Source organism: Leuresthes tenuis, unplaced genomic scaffold, assembly GCF_036924035.1.
Source record: "Leuresthes tenuis unplaced genomic scaffold, fLeuTen1.0.hap1 SCAF_13, whole genome shotgun sequence".
NCBI lineage: Eukaryota > Metazoa > Chordata > Actinopteri > Atheriniformes > Atherinopsidae > Leuresthes > Leuresthes tenuis.
In genome coordinates, this window is record NW_027325367.1 from 20,376,095 (window position 1) to 20,393,553 (window position 17,459).

Here is a 17,459-nt window from a genome sequence, read left to right on the forward strand (position 1 = left end):
CCCAGGGGTTCAAATATTGCCATCTTGTTTCCAATGTACACACAATGTTTCACTTGGAATTGGTACCAATGACAAACAACAGGGTCTTCAGGGGGCTTGAGCAGCATGTAGGAAAGTTACAAGGCCTTCAAAAAAATAATCGAGTTTGAGACTACTAGAAGAGCTATTTTTTCCATTTCTTTGGTTTTAGTTATTATCTGTTTACTTTCAGTTTCACTTGTGGTTTGTTTAGGGTCCAAGAAATACTTTTACTTGTTTAGGTACTAACACTACTTGATCAGGTATAATAACAGTGATGTGGTTTAAAATGTATTGCTTTATCCAGTACAGCAGATGACAATGCAGGTATAAACATTTTTAATATATTCATCCTGTGCATTAAAATCTGATGCGAAAGGCTACCTTTTGCAAAGACAAGTGACACCAGTGCTCTGGAAAAAATGGCAATATATGGAGCTTGGGGGGTTAGACCAGGCTGTAACTATTGTAGTTTATGAACTAAAATCCTACATGCTAGCAAGCAAGGAGCTAGCACTAATATATTTCACAGTCATACGGATCAGCGATTACTGTAAAAACATTTGCTGAATACAAAGTTGATATTGATGAGGACAGAATTTAAATCATGCTGAGAGAAATGGAAACATTGGACGTCTTTGTTACTTTAAGGGTACAATAGTGGGCCTCACACAAGTACAGCCAACTGTGATCACTTGGGTCCCCAAAACGAAGTTGTACTTCTTCCCTTTCCTCTTCCCTCCTTTCTTAGTTTGATTTTGCCTTGGGACTCTGCAGAAAGTGAGGATAATTAGTGTGAGCAGAATCCACTCAAATACTGATATCATCAAATTGAAAAAAAAATCCAGTGTGATTATACAAGAAGAGGCTTTGGACTGAGATCAAACTAAATAAAAATGAAAACTTTAGGCACTCAATCAGTCTGATTCAATCTTGTTTTGTATTTTCATCTAGAGGAAGTTATAGAAACAAAGACAACAATTCATATGTTTAGTTTTTTCTTTCTTTTTTCTTGTTCCAAGCTTTGAGGCTGGGCCTAGTGAAGCCTCATTAACTCAATAAAATAAACATAAACTTAAATGAGTTTTGGTTTTTCTCGCTCTCACTGCCAAAGAATTAATATACACTATTTTTTCAGTAAAGTTTAATGAGTTTTATATGAGATTTGATTTTCAACAATGTATAATGAGTTCCAAACATTCTTTCTGTGAACATTTTATTTGGAAATGTAAACAGTAAAGTTTGCAAATTAATTAAAGAATATAAAAAGGATTGAAATTAATTGTGGTAAAACAGGGCAAAAAAATGTTATGCTACACTCTGTTTTTGAAGTCTGTCTGTCTGTTTCCCAAAAAAATCCCCAGAGATATCCTTCTAAGGAGGGATAGCGATTCCAGTCAGCTTTAGCTTATTCGGATTCACAATTTTGTGCTTTGTATTCTTCTTCAACCACCAGCTGTCGCTGTACAGCACTGCAAACAGTCTTTTACGATATTTATATTCTTGTCACGCAATACTATTGGGAATCTATGTGATTAGTTCTGAAGCTTGAAGATGCCAAATTCTTTTAGCTAGAGTCATATAGAACTGCTTTCACAGACCAAAGAAACACATAAGAATGCTTGGCTCCTACAAAGACCTCCTCTCAACAGCATAGTCCATCTATGATTATAAATACACAAATGAAAATGAAGTTTATGTTTATGCATTTACCAGTTCTTCAAAATGCATTGGAAAAAACAACCAGCAAGATGTGTTGAGAAACTATGTACATGTGTACCATAGAGACTAGATAAGGCTTTAAAGGACATTGTGCCCACAGTAAAAATTCTTTTGAAGGGTTTTGTCCTGTTTACTGAAGTTTGTTTGATGCTATCCAGGGCTGACTTGTAAAAATACTTTTTATTTCATAAACCAGTGATTATACAACATGATAATGCTTGTTCTTATTTAATCCTGTCTTGACATCCTGTTAAATCAGCACATATCAAATTAACAGTCAAAATGCTTTCCAAATAACCCTTCTCTGACTTCCTTGATGTACTTTTTGTGACTACAAGAAAGATTCTTGTTCTAACAGCAAAACCAAAGGCATAACAGAAAGAAACATATTTTCAACCACTGTTGTGGCTCACCTGTGGAGGACCAGGATCTGATATTGGATGGGTCTGACCTCCAGAGTTGAATCCTCCAATCCCTCCTGCAGGCTCAGACAGCCAGAGGTCAAGCAGTGGGCCTCAGAGATCTGCCTGGGCAAACGTGATGGAACCCAGGTATCTCTGAAGAGAAATGGAAAGACGCATAGAACATTATTAGCTGAATCAGTTGGAGAAGCCTTATTTTTATAACACTTTTTATACATGTTACTGAAGTTGCTTCAAAGATAACTGAAAAGTCAGTAAGGCAAAAAGAGCGTGTAAAGACTTTAAATGAAACCTGGAAGGACAAAAGATAAAATTACAACTGCCCCCAACATAAATACAACATGCGAGAGAGATAAGTTAAGTAATGTGCATAAACCAAACTTTAGCTGATGAGGTAAATGATAAAGTGCTTTGATGTCATCACCCAACTCTTTCAGCAGCTCAGAGCATGGAAACTAAGCTGCCACACCAGAAAATGTAGTTATGCAGGGCACAACTAATGTTGTGTATAGGCCATGCTGGTCTATAAACTGCAATGTCGGGCTTTAAAGTCAGTATTGCCATATATTGTATATGGCAAACCCTGAAGTGGTTTAAAAACAAACAAACAAAAATCTGTATGGAGCTTCAGAGCTCTTAATCAGCTGTGGCTGTATTATTGGATTTTTGGGTAGGCAAGATGGAAGAGCATTACAGTGCATCAGCTTCTCTGTGTAACACTTCCGTGATGCTTTTGAGGTGAAAAAGGCAGATCTGGATACAAATCCAATGTGAGCCTTGAAGTTCAGATTTGAGTCAAAAACCACACACAGTGTTTCTTGCTAAATACTAAGCATAAGAACCAGTAACTAAAGTTTCAGTTTAACCTCATTTAAGCTGTATAGGTTGTGACATCAGACATTAAAAGCTAAGACACATTTAAAAAGGGAATCAACTGGTACTGTGTCATCAGGAAACACTGCAATATAAAGCTGCTTGTCATTGACAAAACTAGAAAAAAGAATTCTCTGCCACAACATTTTTTATACACATACACATATGTAGATATAAATAAATAGAAATTAAAGTGTTCATGTCAGCCCGATATATATACATATCAATATATATTTCAAAATATCAAAAGCATCAAAAGTCCTCACCTGTAAATCCAAGGTGACAGAGACATATTTGCAATGTTTGAGGAAGATATGCTGGAGAGGTCAGGCAGCACCAAGGAATCCAGGCACACTCTCACACTCTTCACCCTTGATCCAGTTCCCTGCTTCAGCTTCACTGATACAACCTGCACTTTCCTGGTGGCATGCAGCAGTGAAGTAAAACCCAGCAACAGTACAGCTCTCAAGACCTAAAGAAGAGAGCAGGTAAGAGGCATTCTAAAAGTGACATGAAAACCACAAAGCATGACAATAAAACAAAAAACAAAAAAGGTAATGAAACTTTTTGTTCATTTTTGTCTCTCATTTGCCTCTCAGTTTTAACACAGTAGCATGGTATTTAAAGTTAAAATGGACTTACAATATACTTTTCATGCAGCAAAAGAAGTACATTAGGTCTTATCACTGATAAGAGATAAGTATAAGCACAGCAGCCTGACTCACCAGCAGCATGACGGTGTTGTTTCAGTCTCGGCGCCCAGCTTCAAGTGTGAGCCACTCTTCTGCAGTCTTGCTGTGTTTATGCCCTGGTAGTTTTTATATGCACCCAGACCGTGTTGGTGTGTTGCTAAAATGTGCAGTGCATTTCCGGTATGTCTGTCACTAATTTGGAAGGAGCATGTTGATCTTTACACGAGATAAAGATTTTGTTTGTGGTTGGCATTTTTTTTTCCTTTATCCACATCCACTATGTCTCCATTTCTTGTCATTCTCGACCTGAGCACATTTGTTTCTCATCATCAATATTCCCCTATGTAAAGGTTCAAAGGTGACACTTTCATAAGCCTGTCAAAAGGTGTGAAGACAGCTCTTCACCTATACATCTTTTTGATGTGGGGAAAATAGTACACCTAGTCTTAATGTTATGGGGAGAACAGATGTTTAAAGAGAAAAAAATCTGGCTCAAATCTCATTTGGAAACAGATCTGCAAGTGGATGCCTAAAGTTTTTGTTATATTGGCACATTAAAGTACAAACAGAGGCTAATGATTATGACCTCCCTAAACTCTGATTTTTTTACCCCAGTCATAACATAACACTTGGAACTACGCCTACGCACTGCCAACACATAAACAATGTAGGTCAGAGAAATGCTGACAGGGGTTCTGGTTATAAATCAGCATCACTCTTAAATGCGATAACATCTTCTCATCTCGAGCATCATATGAGTAAGGAGCTGACAAAGTGGAGCACAGCTGTTATGGACTGTTATGGAGAGAAAGTTCCCCAGCTAAATGTACAGGTAGTTTGACATCATTTAAATCTAATCAAACTGAACTGAATAATACTTTTTTAATTACAAACTGCGGATTTATTTTGCAGTATACATAACCATGACAGCTTTAATTCATTACTCATTATACTAAAAAAAGAAAAAATGTTCTTCACTGAATTAGCTAAAAACAATAGTCATATAAAAGCAGAGACACCCATGAAAATGTTGAAACTGGAAGAAAAGTAGACAAGGTATCTCTTCCACTTCCATTCCAAGATACTGGTAAGATATTTAGCTTTCTGGTAAAAACTGCATCAATGTGACTTGAACAGTCTCACATCTGCTCTGCAGGCTGCAGACTCTTGAGCCTTAAGTGGAAACTGATAAGTTTTAGACACTTTTACACAGATTGATAGATTAAATTTCCACTTAACTCATGCTTTAAATAATCTAAAGTACATTGAGGTAAATGACTGATATCTTTTGGGAAGAAAATTTATTTGGACTTTGTATAATGAATGTATTACTTTATTAGAAAAGAAAATCTTAATGGATTTTTATAAGGGTTTTTTAAATTCACTTTACATGTGCATGTTAGAGAAGCAACAGTTGCCACCCATCAATCTGGGAATGGTTACGAGCACACTTCTAAACAACCTGGAATCCATCATTCTACAGTTAGAAACATTATTCATAAATGCAGAACATTCATGACTATTGCCAACCTTTCCACGAGTGTAAGTCTTTTCACCCGAAAGTCAGACTGTGAAATGCTTGGAGAAACTGCAAAATACCCTAAAGCTACATATTATATTAAACAGGCCTCAGTTGGTATGTAAAATGTTAAAGTTCATGACAGGTGGTTTCTCAACCAAAATGGTTCCAGTGTTGGTTCAAAGCCAAAGCCCAACTACAACCAGATATTTCGATTTCGACCGCTGAAACTGCTTAGTGACTAAAAACCTGGGCTACGCTAGCACCTACTCTTTGCTGGGCCAGAGCAACAAACTACTTCTGTATGGGGATCAACATCCAATGTATTGTTTTAGCCTGGTTAATTAAGGAAAGAACAACAAAAACTGAGCTTCGACAATGATGGGAAGTTGAAGTAGCAGTGCAGGAACATGAACGTGTTCCTCTCATTTTCCTGCTATTCACAATTTGTTTGTCTGTGAACGCTGTCCAATGCACCATATAGATCAGAAATTACAACCACAGTTTGCAGCCAAATTTCTAAACAGTGTTCGCAGCTACATTTATTAACATTGTCGGATCTTTTAATGAAGTCAGCTGGCGTTTATAGATCCTGCTTGAAACTGTGTGCATAATTCACTTTTGTAGTGCTGTTCAGAAAAGGAACAGAGAGCATTCACAAACACTGCTGTCTAAACATGTGTTTGTGATCTGTTGTTGTTATTCTAAACATAAACTGTCTACCTCTTCCTGCATTCCTCCACAAAATTCAGAATACACAGAAGGGAGAGTCCAACTCATATTGGGAAGGACGACAAAAGTGATGTAGTCATATGTCTCTGTTGTGGCTCTCTAGCTGTGGAAAACTAAACCAGTTCTTAGCTAGAACAAGCCCCGACTCAGAACTGGAACTGCTTTGGTCAAAAAGGGGTAACAGTAAAATTAGAAAAAGACTGAACAAGTGGGGCTTGTTTGGAAGAGTTGCCAAGAGAAAACCTCCTCTCTCCAAAAACAACATAGCAGCACTGCTTAGGTTTGCAGAGCTAACCACAACACTTCTGGAACAATTTCCTTAGGAGAGATGAGACCAAAGTGGAAATGTCTGGTCATAATGCACAACACCATGTTTGGTGAAAACCAAACACAGCATATTGGAATAAATACCTCATACCAACTATCAAAGTACGATGATGGAGGGCTGATGATTTGGACTTGTTTTTCAGGAACGAGAGCTGGACATCTTGCAGTCACTGTATCATCCACAAGTTCCTGAAATCTGAGGCCATCTGTCTGCCAGCTAAAGCTTGATTAAAATCAGTTCATTAAAGAGGACAATGACTCCATGCATAACATCTACAACAGAATGGCCAAAAAACATAAGGAATCAAAGTTTTGCAATGCTTCAAAGTCCGGACCTCAACCTTCCTGCAATGCTGTGGTGGGACCTTAAAAGAACTGTGCATCAATAAATGCCACAAACCTCAAGGAGCTGAAGCAATGTTATAAAATGAAAAGGTGGATCAAAATGCCCCCACAATTATGTGAAAGACTTATATGAGAGAAGTTATTTCTGCTAAAGGTGCTTCTACATTTTGGCTTAGTTTTTGCTAAATAAGTAATTACACGCTGTAATATATCAAGTGTTTGTTGTTCATCTGAGGTTGCGTTGGCCTAATCTAAAGACCTGAAGAGGACCAGATTTTTTTGTTACGTCTGAATACGTAAGACCTCAGAAATTACAGAGGCTGTACTTTCTTTTACATGACTGTGGATCACAACTTACTGCATAATCAAATAACTCAAGAGGTCTTCTTGGCAGAACAGACTGGCAGGTCCTCTTCCTTGAACTTAGCCTCTTGCAGCCCTTCATTTCTACTCAGAGCTCTTCTGAGGAAGCTATTTAAGTTGCAATAATTATTTTCTTTTTGTAATATTTTTCAAAGCTTTTGCCAAACAGGACTTCCTCTGTTCCAACCAATTCTCAGTGATAATATCACTACTGTCTATCATGATGAAGGTTTATTTATGGAAAGTTTAGTACAGAGAGATGTGAGTGATGGTTCGAGCTCAGTATCCCATTGTTATGTCTACAGGACTAATTGGTTCTTCTGATGGTCTGATTCAAACAGAAACATAATGATGTTAGAGAGGAACTGAATAATAAATTAAACTATAGCTGCAAATAAATTGTGTTAAGCCTCATCTAAATTCTGTATTAAGCATGAGAACACAGTAAAATACTACAAAATCATAATAAACAAATGGAGCCAGATATTTTTGTAATTAATAGTCTAGAGTCATATTTCTTCAGTGGACAAAATTAACATAAAATATTCAAAACAATAATGTAATGGTATGAGAAGGGACGCAAAAGAAATGAACGGTGCAAGACTTGCTTCTGTCAAGTCATACCTTAATATATTGAAATTGTGGGTAAATAGTTATTTATAAATGTTAAGCAATTAGCCTACCACACATAGCAACACTAGCACCATGTCCCAATTCTTCCCACCTGATAAATATAAGTCAATAATTACACTCTTTCAGCACTTTTCAAGGTCAGTGTCCTCTCCAGATGGAAATTTCCACTTTTAGAGCAGCTCATTTTTTCTCATCAAAAAATATGTATCAGTCTTTTTTTGGGTTTGGTTTGTCATAGTTTGACACTTTCAGAACTATACTTACTAACTCTACAATATACGTGCTTTCTCAGTTTACAGCTTTATCTATCTGTATGTGAAATCAGACGTTACACCCACTAAGCTAAAGTAAAGCACAGAGCTCTGTGTGGAAAAAAAACCCCACACAATTTGTCATGAGACTCTGATATTGAACTAACATATTATCTACCCATGTAACAAACTTACACATGCTGCTAGGGAATTTATTAAATTTTACTAATTTACCTTCTCTATGTTAAGCTAATTAGCCACTAGTTTGGGCCTTATTACTGTAGATGTAATGAGACAGTGATTACAAAGAAACCAAATTTGCATGATATATATATATATATGATTATGAAACTATCATATAAAACAGAAAAAGAATATATATAATGTCAAATGTGATCTCTAGCTTTTACTCTACTCTGATATCAACAAGCTAAAGGAGCATTTTTTAGACTTGAGGGTCATAATCACACTGAAACCCCCCAATGAGAAAAAAAAAGCAAACTGGAATTGCTCTTAGCTGAAGTGATGAGAGGCGAGCACACGCTGCACCTGTTGGTACAGTACGATATGAATCAGTTGTGGGTGTTGAGTTTGAGGCCTCGTATCATGGCAGAGGTAGTGGATTGTGGTGGCAGTTATACGCTCTCCAATAGCTTTTGCACATCTTGAGCAAACCTTAATCATATGTACTTCTGAGCAGAGATAGTTATGGAAGTTAAAGTTTCACTTCATACATACAATGTATGGGTACAGTGATTGTTGTGTGCTGCCACCACCCAAAATGTCACCCAGCTAACAGATAAATGAGTACTAACTTGAAAAGGAAAGTTGAAGCTTTTAACGAGTGCTAAGATATGGTTTAACCATATCTGATCTTAAGCATAATTGTTTCTGGGAAATCAAATACATTTTCCCTGCACTGCTGGTCTCTTTTCCAGCTGGCTCAACCATCACATAAGTAAAAGACAGGCAAGCTTACGTGTATATAAAGATGCACCGATTTATCCGCTTTATACTAAGGAATCAATTCAATTCAATTCAATTTTATTTATATAGCGCCAGATTACAACAATTGTCATCTCAAGGCACTTAAGTAATAAAGTCCAATTCAAGCCAATTGGAATCCAATTCATTGTAACCATGATTCAATTAATTCTTATAGAGCCAATTCAAAAAATTTATATCCTAGCTAAGGAAACCAACAGATTGCACCGAAACGTGTCTTCAGTCCAATCTCCCGTCCTGAGCGGGCCTGTGGCGACTGTGGAAAGGAACGACTCCCTTTTAACAGGAAGAAACCTCTGGCAGAATCCCGTTCTATCACCATCCAATAAATATGCAGGTTGAAAGTTAACTGTATAAATATAAATGAACTGAATGTTTTCAAATTTTACATTTGTCCTCACACAACTGATTTATTTTTAGAGAATTTTATTTAACAGTTTTACATTTGTTAACTTCTTGTAACTTTTAGTTTCCAATTCCATACTCACGTTGAGTTTAATTTTATACTCCAATAAAGAGGTGTTACATAAGGAGTATGTGACAGCAACAGGGAGAGTCAGACAAGAGAGGTGAAATTATCGAATTTGAAACTATTTACCTTGTGTGTTTTGCAATTTTGACCTCCCCCACTTAATTTCTGTCATTTACTCAATTTTTATTAAAATTACATTTGAATCCATAGTGTAAAATGTATTATGTCCCAACATAAGTTCAAGAACCCAAGTCATTCCTGTGGTATATCCAACCATATTTTATTATTTTAATAAACAGCTACACTTTGCTTCCAAACTTAACTATATACAAGTCCTGACCAGACAAAAGTGGGTAACTTTACAGTACTGTGTCCTTTTTTCATTGCTTAGAGAAACTCCTTCAACTACAACAAACTACTTATGCCTTGAAGATCATGACAATTCTAAGTTTTACTACACTGAATAAGTTGATACATCTCATAAGGACCCAATAAAGAAGCATTACCATTAGTGAACAGCACAAAGTGTCCAAATAAAAAAGTATATTTCGATATGATCCACTGCTTCTTTCCTTCACCCCCCAACTCCATACAATTGATTTTGTGAAACAGTCAAGTAATCCGTCTCCCTCAGATGAGGAAAATTATGTCATCCGCCACCATGACCTGGTTATCGTCCTGCATGCGAGCCAAAGCAGCGCGAACTTCAGGCTCCGTAAAGCACTTCTCGCGCTCCTTGTTGAGGTTGTCCATCAGCATAGTCATCTTTACCGACTGTGCGTGAGCAGACTGGAAAACCGCGAACAGGGACGACTTAAACTCCTTAAGTCTAGTGGAAGAAAAAGAGAAGTTGCAATTACATTTCACAGCACTTCCACTATCATGTTGTTCAGATATGACATCTTATTTGCACAAAATTAAGTTAGTATTTGTGGCTCATATGTCAATATCTCTTGGAACTTTGCACCAACCATAAAAAAATGTAAATTAAAAAAAGGATTATATATTGAACCCATGCAAATGCAACGACTGCAAGCTTGAGAAATCAGTCACCCACCTCTCAGCAGAGAGCTCAGCATCTTCAGCCTGTGATATGGCCTCCCTGGGCTCCTCAGGTTGCCGCGCCTTGGCTGGTTTCGGGGTGCCAGCCTGAACTACAAAGAATAAAAGCAAATATTTATTCTGTTTATTTAGCTATCAACAGAATCACAACTATTGAGTCTGCATGCTCCTAAACTAACAAAGCAGAGGATTTTAAACTCCACTGAAATGGTTTAAAATCTCATGCATTTCTCAACATGGGACTGACTGAACATTTCACTTTTTTTATAGTACACATTAAGGGTAAGCAACATGATGGAAGTTTATCTGATGGGCAGGAACAGTCAAATTTACGAAATCTATTTTTTTGTTCACATTCTAATCTATCTTTTTTTTTTTTTTTTTTAAATGCAGCCTGGGTCCAGGGTTTTAGAAAAGGCCGGTTCTTCTTCTGTTGCAGCTCAATTTGAAAAGTGTTTTATTGCATGCACGGCGATGCTTATGATGATAAAAAAAAATTAAAAAGGCACAACACCACAAATTATATTTCATAAATTAATTATATTTACATGACTTGCAATATTCTCATTTTTCCAACCAGGCCTTTTGTTAAAAAAATTAATCATAAATAAAAAGGCCAACTTTAGGTATATAAAAAAAAAGTTGGGTTCAATAGGAGAACCTAATAGATTACCAAAATTCAGAAAGACTACAGCAGTGAGGGACAATAAGAGGCTTACTCTCAGGGACTTCCTGCTCTTCACTGAAGTCATATGGACTGTAGGGCTCACTGCTTTGAGAGCCACAGCGCCCTCTGCAGGACAAGAGGGAAAATTATACAAAGTAAGGTGAGCACTTTTAGAAAAATATTTAACTGTTAATAGTTGCAGTTTGTTATTGAGCACAGAGGGGAAATACAGTGCCAGGCAAGACATGCATTTGTGTGTTAGCACCTCTTCCTCTGAGTTCTCTGTGAAGGCTGTGTGGCCGTCTCATCTTCCTCTTCATCCTCTGAACCAGAGTCATGCTCCCTCTTTGAGCGCTTCTTCTCTTTCTCAAGGACCTTCACAGAAAAGCACAAAACACAGACAGGAGCTTATAAACATGTGACTGTGGAAACATGCAACACATCATTCTGGCCTTCAAAACTAAAGCGCGGAACAAACCTTTTTAAAGTAGGCAAACTGGACCAGCTCCACGGCAACCTCAGAGTCCTCCAGCTCCACAGCTTTGCTCATGCGGGCCTTGGCGTGTGCCGTGGACAGACGGATCAGAGTCTCCAGAGTACGGGCCGTCACAGGAGAGGTCTGAACAGAGAGCACGTCATGGTCACTGAAAAGTACAACTAGTTTCTACCACCGTTTGTTTGGATATAAGGAGTGACAGCTCCTGCTCACCCTGGCAATATCAGATCCCATCTGCTCCTGGCTCCTCAGCCTCGAGTACTCCTCTGCAATATGATTGGCTGCCTCCGCTGTTAGCACGGGTGTGACAGCTTTGGCAATGTGGATGTACTTCCTCATGAACTCCTTACTCACAATCTTATCCCTGTAATAACAAACCCCATTTTTATCTTCAGCATCGTCAGGCAAAGGTTTACTATTATACACACAGCCCTTAATGAGGAACAGGGACAAAGATTATGTTCTTAAGCCTCACTTCTTTTTCTTGCTTCCATGCAACAGGTTGTTGTGTTTCTCATAAATCTGTAGCTCCTCATGCTCCTCGGCTATCAAATCTGGGTCTTCTGTGGCCAAGACATCTACTGACCCACCCAAAGCCATGGCTGAGGTCCAAATAAAGAAAACCCAGAGAGAGACATTTATCAGGCCACATGCTGCAATATAACACTGCACTAATTTAAAACAAGTGTAACCATTAGCTTTCAAAAATTGTGATGCACTGTACCTGCCCCCTCCTGCTCACGAGGGTCGCGGTAGCGGTGCATCCTCAGCACGTGGTCTGATATCTCGCGGTCTTGCTCGGGGTCCATCTGATCCAGCATGATGAAGAGAAGGTCGAAACGGGACAGCAGGGAGTCCTGGAGGCCGATGTTCTCCATGGGGGTTTTATATTGATCGTACTGCACAGAGGACGGAATGGGGGTGAACTTTTTTCCCCCGCCCAAACATAACTGGAAGTCAGCTGGCAGTTTAGAGGCAGATGCGTTTCACTCACTCTGCCATACACGGGGTTGGCCGCAGCTAACACAGAGCAGCGGGCGTTGAGACGGGCGTGGATGCCGGCCTTGGCGATGGTGACGCGGCCCTGCTCCATCACCTCGTGGATGGCTGTGCGGTCCATGTCGGACATCTTGTCGAACTCGTCGATGCACACCACGCCTCGGTCGGCCAGTACCATGGCACCAGCCTCCAGACGACGCTCGCCTAGCAGACAAAAAGTAAATGAGCTTGCGCATAGAAAGATTGATGAATTAGTTAAAACTAACAACAAAAGGAAAAGGAGGCTGGGGAGAAGGGGTACCTGTCTCCTGATCAGTTGTAACAGCAGCAGTCAGACCGACACCAGATGAGCCACGTCCAGTGGTGGGAATGGCTCTGGGGGCTGTGTGAAGCACATAGCGAAGCAGCTGAGATTTGGCCACTGACGGGTCACCTGTTAAATAAGAACACACAGATAAACATCTGAGCCGAGGTGTCCACCAATGCCTTCCGATTCAATTCAGGTCTGCTAACTGAATGAAGCACATGAAGAAGGCGACCCTGGTACCGATTAGCAGGATGTTGATATCTCCTCTTATGCGAGAGCCATTCTCTAACACCTTCTCCACACCTCCCAGCAGCATGCAGAGAATGGCTTTCTTAATGTACTCGTGGCCGTGGATGCTGGGAGCCAGGGATCGAGCTAGCTGGTCAAACACATTCTATGAGGAGAAAAAAAATAAAATAATAATAATTTAGATGATTCCTCTGTTTAAGTTAAAAAAAAAAACATTCCTAAATGTGAGGAGCCGAGGGAAAGCAGGTAAAAAGACTTACTATGGAGCGAGTGCGACAGAAGTTCCTGATCTTAGCCACGTCATCAGCAGAGAAGTATGCGGACACCTCCTTGCTCATTTGTTTAACGTGACATGCTATCATTATGGTCCTGTAAGTAAACGGATGATGAGTTTCAGCAATGACAACTGAAAGTTTACAAACATAAACAACCACTAGAATCGTCTCACCTGAATGTGCCGGAGGTGAATCCCCCCTTCTTCCCAGGCAGGCAGCGGTACGTCCCAATGACCTGCACTCTGTCTCCTGGTTTGACCAGATCCACCAGGTCATTGTCCAGGATGATATCCACAGAGCGAGGGAGCTGGCCAGCAGGAGCTTTCTCCGGCATCTCCTGCACCGTGATGGTCTGGTGGTCCTTGTAGATCGACAGGCCAAATTCTGTCTCCAGAGGGTTGTTCTCCTCGTCCTGATTGGAACACACATGAAGTTATTTTTGGGTATGATCACATCAGTTTGATATTCTGAGCATTAACAATGTCAAAAAAAAAAATGTTTATTAAGCATTGACTGTACCTTAGTGGGGTAAATGGCACTGGAAGGGAAGGCATCCAGAGAGGTCATGTCTGTGTATTTCCTTTCCATCGTCTTCTTAGTGGCAGGACAATAGTGAACACTGCGCACTACTTTGGGACGCACCAGAGAACCTGCAACGACGATGTCAAGAAAAAACAGTCTAAATATCATCAACATATCCTAATATTCCAAAATAATAAATGTGACACAGATTGAAGCATTCAACTCACATTTTGTGACAATGCCCTCTACGCACACCATGCTGCTCAGCAGACGCGAGGTCAGTGTCCGCGGAGAGACGTGCTTGGAGCCGAAGCTTCCCTCCAGGCCAACGAAGAACTCCTCATACTGCTTGGCGTAGGTGGCGTCCACCGAGGCCACCAGATCCTTTAGAGCCCGCTGGAACGCCAGCAGCTCCTCAAACGCATTGCTCATCAGTCTATCAGAGACAAACCACCGAAACTTAAAAATCCACTCATAAAGGTGAATTTAGATTTTTATTTGTATGCAATGCACCATCTTTTTTTATTAGATTTGAAAGTTCTAATATGGGACTTTTCCAGAACATTTAGTGTCTTTAGCCACTAGAGGCAGTGGAAGCAAATGACAGAGTTGACGTCTGTGCACAAAGGGGCCAAAGTAAAGTAAACCTGCGACAGCTGAACCTCAGAATTCAGCAACTGAGAACATAGTCCACTTCTATAAACTTCTTTTTTTTTTAAGAGTAGAATGATTCAAAAGTTTAATTTCTTCAAAGCTAGAAACAGTCCAGCTGGCATTAAAGATTAAACATTAGCATTCTGTGGACAAATAGTCTATAAAATATGTTTTCATGACAAAGCTGAGAGTGCACGTGCAGCAGTTTGTACAAGCATTAGCTCACAGTGCGAACACACAAGGAGCGGCGTTTCCTACTTTGCAGCCCGGGCCTCGTTGCGTCTCCTTAGGTCGTTGATGTTGACGATGAGTCGAGCTTTATTCTCGCTGATCATGTCCCGCACTTTGCTCTGGTAAATTCCCTGATCCTGCTGCAGGTTGGATAGACACGCAGTTGACAATTACTAAATGACACCCCAACTATACAGAGCACATTTATCGGCTTACGGTCAACGAACTGAAGTACGACTTCAAATAGATTCACTTTTACACCGCGCTTAATAGTTACACCAAATATTGTTACGGTGTTAATGTAAGCAGTGATATTCCTTGCCAGCTAATGAGAAGAAGGGCAGTTATTTTGTTATGACCGCATGGCTTCTTATTTCACCTTCACAACAACGCCATGAACCGGGTAAAACTGAAACTTACATCGTCGTCCAGAAAGTCCAAGTAATCCCTCTGGGCTTCTCTCATCTCCCGGTCATCTACGACGTCGGTTGCCATTATGCTCGATTGATTCTAATAATTGAAAACACCCAAATTTCTACACAGTAATTGATGAAGTCTACTCCGCCGCTGTAAAGCAACACAACTGAGCGGTTTTCGCGCCACTGAGCGCCGGCGCAAGTAAAGCGTGGCTTGCAATTGGTCAATACTGTCTGCGCAACTCTGCACTGCCAGCGGGTAAACTGCAGCCGTCCAACCAGGGGCTCACCTCAAGACATGGCCCCACCCTCCTGAAAACTCCCGCGAAAACATGACAGGAAGAGGCGGGCTGTTGAAGACGGAAGGAAAACCCTGAGGCGGAGTTTTTTTTTTATTAATTTTCTTTTTTTTACTTTTATTTTTTCTTTTTTCCAGAAGATAGTGACATAAACATGCTTTTTTTACGATGACCTTACGCACATGATCACATTATCACCAAGAAACAAAAATGCAATTTTTAATGCAATCAACTCTCAAATAATAGGCTATTTCATGTGAAAAATAAATCTTTATCCGTGCCATAACTGTGCAAGCGAGATAACAAATTTAGTCGCAAGTATATATTCTTTCCTCTCCTGAGTGATATGTACTCACTAAAAAGTGGAGAGCACAAACCTTCCTGAATGTTCAGGGCTGTACAAATGTTTTGAGCAGTTAATATTTTTCTTTCAAAAGCTCAGACTTTCATGTAATCTTTTAAAATGGTCAAAGTTTTTCTTTGGACATCAGCAGCTCTTTCACTTATTTTAAGTCCAGTTGTATCTGACCATTTTCAGAGGAATGTGTCATTTTTGTTTGTTTGTTAAGCTGACTTGTAAATCATTTAAGTACAAACAGCCACCTAACTCAAGGGATGAACCAGTAAGCAAACTAATTTTAATTTGCATTGCTAGGCACTTTTATTCTACTGGTCACTAAATGTATTCCCATCACTTTAGAGAGTTGAAAGACATGATGTAGGATTTTTTTCACCAGTGAGATGTTTTCCTAAACAGCTTTTAGCCAAAACACAACATATTTTATCATGGTGTGCAGTGTGTCCTCAAAGAAATTGGGCAAATTGGTTTAGTGGAGTACACTTTGTCTTACAGAAACCTGGCTGCAGCAGGAGGATCATGTTAGCATTAATGAATCAACTCCCTCTGACTATTTAAATGTTCATGTTCCTCGAACCACAGGCAGAGGAGGAGGAGTGGCAGCTATCTTCAGATCAGGGTTACTAATCAGTCCTAGACCCAAGATTAGTTTTAGCTCTTTTGAATCTCTGATTCTCAGTTTTTCCCACCCAAAGTGGAAATCACAAAAATCTCTTGTGTTTGTTGTTGTGTATCGTCCACCTGGCCCTTATTCTGAGTTTCTGTCTGAATTCTCAGAGTTTTTATCCCAGTTAGTGTTGAGTACAGATAAAGTCATTGTAGTGGGTGACTTTAATAGTCATGTAGATATTGAAAATGACAGTCTAAATATTAACTTTAATTCTATATTAGACTCTATTGGATGTGTTCCAATAGAGTCAAAAGTGTTCAAAGACCTACTCACTACCTTAATCATACCCTTGACCTTGTGCTGACTTATGGCATTGAAAGTGAACAGTTATCAGTGTTACCTTAAAATCCTGTCTAGTTTTTAAAAAGTTTTAAAAACTTTTGAATTTACATTACTCGACTATACGGCTTCTGAGAAGAATTTTACATATCGAAGGTGTCTATCAGAGAATGCTGTAACCAGTTTTAAAGAGTTGATTTCCTCATCCTTTTCTTCACTGCCATGTGCTGATATGACAGAGGACGGCTACCTAAATTTTACTCCAGTAGAACTTGACTCTCTTGTTGACAGCACTATAGCTTCAATGCGTACAACACTGGACAATGTTGCCCCTCTGAAAAGGAAGGTAATCAGTTAGAAGAGGTTGGCTCCTTAGTATAATTCACAGCTGCGTGCTTTAAAGCAGACTGCAAGAAAGCTGGAGAGACAGTGGCGTTCCTCTAATTTGGAAGAGTCTCAATTAGTCTGGAAAGATAGTTTAATAATGTATAAGAAAGCCCTTCGTCAAGCTAGAACTGCTTATTATTCATCATTGATAGAAGAGAATAAGAATAATCCCAGGTTTCTTTTCAGCACTGTTGCCAGGCTGACAAAGAGTCCG

At 39.4% G+C, this 17,459-nt stretch overlaps 2 protein-coding genes across 2 annotated transcripts; both read right to left on the reverse strand.

Moving 5' to 3' along the window:
* Window positions 1–538: 538 nt before the first annotated feature.
* Window positions 539–3,828, reverse strand: il17a/f3 (interleukin 17a/f3). Its single transcript, XM_072362505.1, has 4 exons — window positions 3,761–3,828; window positions 3,302–3,507; window positions 2,154–2,297; window positions 539–789 (listed from the first exon to the last, which is right to left on the reverse strand). The coding sequence occupies exons 1-4, from the start codon at window positions 3,767–3,769 to the stop codon at window positions 660–662; spliced, it is 489 nt and encodes a 162-aa protein (XP_072218606.1). The 5' UTR covers window positions 3,770–3,828; the 3' UTR covers window positions 539–659.
* Window positions 3,829–9,640: 5,812 nt separating this feature from the next.
* mcm3 (minichromosome maintenance complex component 3) lies at window positions 9,641–15,429 on the reverse strand. The gene is made up of 17 exons (XM_072362516.1): window positions 15,257–15,429; window positions 14,864–14,976; window positions 14,179–14,387; window positions 13,949–14,079; window positions 13,603–13,841; window positions 13,415–13,523; window positions 13,146–13,299; window positions 12,900–13,031; window positions 12,594–12,802; window positions 12,324–12,498; window positions 12,075–12,201; window positions 11,813–11,963; window positions 11,582–11,722; window positions 11,369–11,478; window positions 11,156–11,229; window positions 10,432–10,528; window positions 9,641–10,203 (listed from the first exon to the last, which is right to left on the reverse strand). Exons 1-17 carry the CDS (start codon window positions 15,329–15,331, stop codon window positions 10,005–10,007), a joined length of 2,445 nt encoding a protein of 814 aa, XP_072218617.1. The 5' UTR covers window positions 15,332–15,429; the 3' UTR covers window positions 9,641–10,004.
* Window positions 15,430–17,459: the final 2,030 nt, after the last annotated feature.

What these genes read in the sequence shown, in the direction of transcription:
- il17a/f3 (XM_072362505.1), bottom strand. An exon ending in CTGTCACCTTGGATTTACAG is followed by an intron (nt 2,298 to 3,301) that starts GTGAGGACTTTT and finishes ATTTCTCTTCAG; the next exon opens with AGATACCTGGGTTCCATCAC. An exon ending in CAGATCCTGGTCCTCCACAG is followed by an intron (nt 790 to 2,153) that starts GTGAGCCACAAC and finishes CACTTTCTGCAG; the next exon opens with AGTCCCAAGGCAAAATCAAA.
- mcm3 (XM_072362516.1), bottom strand. Translation starts at nt 15,331, where the DNA reads ATGGCAACCGACGTCGTAGATGACCGGGAGATGAGAGAAGCCCAGAGG. An exon ending in AGAGGGCATTGTCACAAAAT is followed by an intron (nt 14,080 to 14,178) that starts GTGAGTTGAATG and finishes TCGTCGTTGCAG; the next exon opens with GTTCTCTGGTGCGTCCCAAA. An exon ending in TCGTGAGCAGGAGGGGGCAG is followed by an intron (nt 12,202 to 12,323) that starts GTACAGTGCATC and finishes TTTGGACCTCAG; the next exon opens with CCATGGCTTTGGGTGGGTCA.